We start from the raw sequence: 6,835 nt of genomic DNA, 5'->3' as shown, positions 1-6,835 counted from the left end.
GTAGCGTAATATGGAGGTTTTCACTATTTGAAATTCTTATAAAACTGACATCAAAACAACACAAGTTTCTATTTCAATCACTTGTAAATGATTTAATCATGTATAAATCTTGTTAAAGATTTAATTCTCCTCAAATATATCAACTGAATAATTCAAATCCAAATTTCAACAGTCTACAACTGTATATAATACTATAATAGATATCAGTTGATTACCATAAGTGTCATTGGGGTAATATCCTTTAATATTGATTGATCTAGTCTTTTCAGTTCTAAAAATAGACAAAATGTAAGCCAAAATATTTATTAGTTAAATCAAATAAACTAAATATAAGTTTCAGTTTTCCTGACTGTTCTGCCAGCTTCTGCTGAAATCTGTGCTTACAATGTATATACCCTTCGCCCCTTCCCTGGCAGAATCCAGCGAGTGGCGTAAAAATCGCAGAAAAGCTCAGAATCCCGCAGGTCTGCAGAATCTCCGGCAGAATCTGAATGAAACATAATAAGATTTTACCCCAAATCAATGCACAAATACATTATTAATCAGTACCTAAAATATCATAAAGATCAGAATCTTGTCAGTTAATAAATCTTCACACGTTTTTTGATCAGTGGTAAATGTAAACAAAACAACCCGATGTTTACTTCAGACGACCTTCTTAGTGACGTAATTTACAGAGCGCCTCCTACATTAGCCTGTACACACTTTACATGTCTTAAACATTTAACATGTGAAATAAAAGTTTACAGCTTAAATAAATGGATTTATAGGATGTTAGGTAGGTAAACATTGAGATTTATCATTCAGCTTTACAAGGATACAGACTATCCCGCATGACTATTTAAATAACAGTAATGATTTAAACTCCTAAAACATACTATGTTTACATGTGGATACCCCACCCATGTTCATAACAAAGCGGGAATTTCAACTTGCAAACATTTATTCAGACTAATACATATTTCAGTATCATTACATTTGATAACAGTGAGACTAGAAAATACTGACAATACCTAGGGGTTACAGTATATTGACTGCTAAATGTCATGTTTTCTTATCTGTCCATGCATAATACCTGAACCCATTGTACATAATGTAGGTGACACAGTGGGTTATTGATCCTTAATAAGTAAAGACAATAATAAAAAAAACTGAATTTATTATACCTCTCAATTGTATAGGGACAATAATGAACTGAAATGTTTTTTAATACATTGAACTTATTAGGAATATTCTTCAGATGAAGTGAAGCAAGCATATTAGATAATCACTTACAAGTGTAAATCTATACATTTATACCCCGGTGTCATACTATTCCTCCAGTAATCAGAGATTACTCAAAAGTAATCATAATTACAGGCAGACATTTCACTGTAATTGATTAAATTACATTACATGTAATCAGATTGAGGTGAGTAATCAAATACATTTGAATACTTGTATCTGAGTAATCAATTATAGGTGATTACAATTACTGTATTCAGTTACCCCAAGCCTGTGCTTATTTACACTCAGGCCACATTTTTTGGTCCAATCTTAATGAAAATTGGTCAGAATATTTTTTGTCTCCATGAAATTTTGGACAGGTTAAAAATTAGCTTCGGTTTTGTAAAAAAAACTAGGTTACTAGGCCAAATCGAAGAAAAAAAACCACTAGAGGCCATATTTTGCTCCAATCTCCATGAAATCTGGTCAGAATGCTCATCTCCTTGAAAACTCAAACGAGTTTGAAACTGGGTCATGTTCAAAACCTGGGTCACTTTGTAAAACATGTTTGTTATGTTGTGTTACTCTGGTGATCGAGCGACCTAGGGCCATGATGGCCCTCTTGTTTTACCAAATTTCAGTAGTTATCATGAATAATATTTACCGTGACCTGTTCATCTAGTATTTTTTAAAGCTTTAGGAAAGAACCTTGTTCAAGCAAGCAATTAATGTCAGATGTGCCATATACGGCCATCTTGCTATTTGTTGGTTGAGGCACTGGTTCATTTTATGCAAATTAGTTAAGCATACTTAGTTTGGAGTAAAACAACTACCATAAGAGTACCAAAATACTGTTTTGGAAAACACTGAGAGGCTTTAAGACCAGATCAAAAACTTTTTTATGCATTTAAATCGATTTAAAAGCTAAAAAATGTTATTTTTAGCTCACCTGTCACGAAGTGACAAGGTGAGCTATTGTGACCACTTGATGTCAGTCGTCCGTCGTCAGTCGTGCGTCGTCCGTCAACAATTTCTAAAAAAAATCTTCTTAAAAACCACTGGGCAGAATTACACCAAACTTCACAGGAATGATCCTTGGGTGGCCCCTTTCAAAATTGTTCTTGAAAAGAATTAAATTCCATGCAGAACTCTGGTTTCCATGGCAATCGAAAGGAAAAACTTTAAAAATCTTCTTGTCCAAAACTACAGGCCTAGGGCTTTGATATCTGGTATGTAGTATTATCTAGTGGTCCTCTACCACAATTATTCAAATTATCCCCCTAGGGTCAAATATGACCCCGCCCCGGGGGGGTGGGGGGGTCACATGGTTTATATAGACTTGTATAGGGAAAACTTTGAAAATCTTCTTGTACAAAACCACATGGCCTAGGGCTTTGATATTTGGTATGTAGCATCATCTAGTGGTCCTCTACCAAGATTATTCAAATTATCCCCCTAGGGTCAAATATGGCCCCGCCCCGGGGGTCCCAAGTTTTACATAGACTTATATAGGAAAAAAAGTTTTAAAATCTTCTTGTCAGAAACCACAACACTTAGACCTTTGATATTTGGTTTGTAGCATTGTCTTATGGTCCTCAACCAAAATTTTTCAAATTGTATCCCTTGGATGAAAAGAGGCCCTGCCCTGGGTGTCCCAAGTTTTATATAGACTTATATAGGAAAAAGCTTTGAAACTTTCCTTGTCTGAAACCATACGACCTACGCTTTTAATATTTGGTATGATGCATTGTCTAGTAGTCCTCTACCAAAATTGTTCAAAGTATGCCCCTGGGATTAAAAGAGGCCCCGCCCTGGGGTCACTTAGTTATTATGTGAGTTATATAGGAAAAATACTTAAAAAATCATCTGATCCTATTTCCAAGACTGTTTAATTATAATTACCTGATGACCCTAAGTAATATGATGTCACTTGACTGTGACCTTGACCTACTGACCCACTTTCTTGTTTTATTAAGATACAGCCTTGAAATTTTGCACACAGATCGTAAAACTGAATTTCATTGACCATGAATGTGACCTACTGACTTTCTTAATATTTTATCATCTGTTTGACATTTGAAACATGTAGCTCATATTACTCAGTTGAGCGATCCCTCTTGTTTAAAAAAAATGTCATTTTGTGACATTCTCATTAATATTGATGAATGCGCAAATAAGTGAATATACATAAAATTGCTGCTATCTAAAGGCCAGTGTCTCAACTATTATTTTGACACCATTTTCATTGTTTTATCACCGAAACTGACCAAGATAAGACGTAAGATTATCACGTAAAATTGTTGTCCTTTCCAAAAATGAACGGTTGCCATGGAAATAGTGAAATCATATATAGCTCAAAAGAATTATAATGTGAACATTCTTTATTTGAAAAAGTTGATCCTGCCGAACAATTTGATACCTATGAAAAAGTCTAGGGGGATGCATGGTAGATGCTTTTGACCCCCTTTCTATAGTTATTTGCATTTACTTTAACTAAATAAAACACTTTGCAACTTGTTTCCAGAACTCTGTACACTTGTGTAAATTAATTTGGTTGAGATATGCTCATATTTAAATGCACATTTCAGACTTATTTGACAATAGTCATTATTGTTATGTTTGTTTGATATCACTTTCGTATCTTTTGTAGATCTATGAAGATGGGAAACCAAGTTAATTTGGAAATGTCACCTTTGATAGCAGTCGAAATTATGACCTGACAGGACTAAGTTTAGGAAAAGTACAAATAACACAAGTCGAAGCATAGCTATTCAACATACCACACAAGAGAATTCGTACAAGGGTGATCTTTTACGCAATACTATTATTAACAGTTTTACTGTGAATAAGAATTCAGCAAATAGAAGAAAGTAATTTAAATGTAATGTTTGCAGCTACTCAAGCAATAAGAACTTTCATCTAAAACACATTTGAGAAAACATACTGGAGAGAAATTCCTAATGTAGTTTAGATTATGTATGCAATGCACGCAGTTCTCGGACGTTACATTTAAGAGAACATACTGGTGAAAAACCCTTTAAATGTGGCGTTTTTGGTTTTGCTTCTACACAAAACAGTGGTCTAAAATACATGTGAGAATGTATACTAAAGAGAAGCCATTTATATATGATTTTTGTGGTTTAGCATGTAGCACTTTCTTTACTCTAAAGGCACATATTAAAAACCATGGAGAAAAAAGGCTTCAAATGCGATGTTTGTGATTATGCCAGTTATTCTAGAGGTTGTCTGAAATCACATGAGAATGAAGCATTCAGATGAAAAATACTTTAAATGTGATGTTTGTGATTTTGCGTGTAATTTAAAAGGTAATTTAGAGAATCATATGAAAATTCATACAGGAGAAAAACCATTTAAATGTGACACTTGTGATTATACATGTATTTCTATCTCTCATCTAAAAATTCATATGCGAATACATTCAGGAGAGAAAGGCTATAAATGTGATATTTGTGATTATGCTTGTTATTTAAATAGTAATCTGAAGAGTCATATAAGAAAACATACAGGAGAGAAACCCTTTAAATGTGATGTTTGTAATTTTGCATGCAGTTCAAACAGTAGATTAAAAACGCATAGGAGAATACATACAGGAGAGAAAATATATGAATGTGATGTTTGTTGTTTTGCATGCAGTGCTTACTATACTTTAAAGGAACATATTCGAAAACATACAAGAGAAAAATGCTTCAAGTGTGATGGTTGTGATTATGCTAGTTATTCAAGAGTTGGTTTGAAAATACATACGAGAACGAAGCATTCGGATGATAGGGACTTTAAATGTGATGATTGCGATTTTGCATGTAATGCAAGAGGTAATTTAAAAAGGCATATGAGAATTCATACAGGAGAGAAACCATTTAAATGTGATTCTTGTGAATATGCATGTGATTCAAAGCGTAGTCTTCAAATTCATATGACGAAACACGAAGCTATTTAAATGTGACACTTGTGAATATGCATGTAATTCTACATACAGGAAAGAAGCTATTTAAATGTGACACTTGTGAATATGAATGTAGTTCAAAGTGTACACTTAAAGCTCATATGCGAATACACTCAGGAGAGAAAGGCTATAGTTGTGATATTTGCGATTATGCTTGTAATTCAAGTGGTAACCTGAAGATACATATGAGAAAACATACAGGAGAAAAACCATTTAAATGTGATTTTTGTGATTATGCATGTATTTGTTACACTAATTTAGAAGTGCATAGGAAATACATACAGGAGAGAAACCTTTCAAATGTGATACTTGTGAATACGCATCTCGTTGTAGTAGTCATCTTAAAGTTCATAGAAGAATACATACAAGAGAGAAACAATATAAATGTGACACTTGTGAATATGCATGTAACTCTAGCAGTAGTCTAAAAATGCATATGCGAATACATTCAGGAGAGAAAAGCTATAAATGTCATATTTGTAATTATGCTTGTAATTCAAATGGTAATCTGAAGAGACATATGAGAAAACATACAGGAGAGAAACCATTTAAATGTGATGTTTGTGATTACGCATGTATTTGTCACAGTAATTTAAAAGTGCATAGGAGAATACATACAGGAGAGAAACCGTTTAAATGCGACACTTGTGAATACACATGTAATTCTAGCAGTGACCTAAAAATTCATAAGAGAAACCATTTAAATGCGACACTTGTGAATATGCAGGTAATTCTAGATATCGTCTAAAAATTCATATGCTGATACATTCAGGAGAGAACGACTATAGATGTGATATTTGTAATTATGCTAGTAGTACAAATAGTGCCCTGAAGAGACATATGAGAAAACATTCAGGAGAGAAACCCTTTAAGTTAAAGAAGGCGTAATGAGCGGGAATTTCAAAAACAAATTGCATCCTTGATAACATGATTAACCAATAGCAAAAACTGATCTCTACACGATGTACAACAATAAAAAAGATCAAATGCACACTTCGAAAATTCACGTTTTAGCCTATCCCTATTTAGTTGTGATGTTGCCGTTTTTACGGGGATTAATTTAGTTAAATCACAAAAATCACATTTGTCAGTTGTTTTTGAAGTTTTCTAAAATATGAATTGCACATATTTGTTAACCAACATTTAAAATGTTCATTTAAAAAGCTGAAAATTAAAATTGTGGGAATGGCTGTATATGCTGATGTTGTGATAACTTGTAGCCCGACTGATTGTTTCTTTTTCTGTGTTAAAAAGATATGCTTGTATTATTTTATGTATAATACAAAGCACCATAAAATAAGATTAAAATAAAAAATATGAATTTAGCAATTAATCATCAATATGTGAAAGCTCATTGTTATTCACTACTCCCTCCCGTTTATTCATATTATTTTTTTTATTTTATTTTATTTTATATATTTATTTTTATTGTGCCATTTTAAAACAGATTCTGAGCGATCATATTTCGAGGGACCCAAGTTCTACATTTTTGCGTAAACGTTTGGAAACGGCACCGATCTTTCATATTTTAAGGAGCTTAAATAGCTTAAGCGGCTATATTCAGCTGTAAAACTCATGTTATTCAAATTTGAAAAAATACACACACAAAAAAATGCAGCATTTTCTTTTGACCTTGTTCAGTTCTCCTATCATTGCTATTTTAGT

At 33.0% G+C, this 6,835-nt stretch overlaps 1 protein-coding gene across 1 annotated transcript; it reads left to right on the top strand.

Annotated features, from left to right (window-relative positions):
• The first annotated feature begins 653 nt into the window (after positions 1 to 653).
• Positions 654 to 5,841, top strand: LOC123539432 (zinc finger protein 235-like). Its single transcript, XM_053545423.1, has 3 exons — positions 654 to 778; positions 3,857 to 5,161; positions 5,194 to 5,841. The coding sequence occupies exons 2-3, from the start codon at positions 4,463 to 4,465 to the stop codon at positions 5,596 to 5,598; spliced, it is 1,104 nt and encodes a 367-aa protein (XP_053401398.1). The 5' UTR covers positions 654 to 778; positions 3,857 to 4,462; the 3' UTR covers positions 5,599 to 5,841.
• Positions 5,842 to 6,835: the final 994 nt, after the last annotated feature.

Source organism: Mercenaria mercenaria, chromosome 1, assembly GCF_021730395.1.
Source record: "Mercenaria mercenaria strain notata chromosome 1, MADL_Memer_1, whole genome shotgun sequence".
NCBI lineage: Eukaryota > Metazoa > Mollusca > Bivalvia > Venerida > Veneridae > Mercenaria > Mercenaria mercenaria.
Note: the sequence above shows the minus strand (reverse complement) of the source record. Positions and strands in the feature narration are given on the sequence as shown.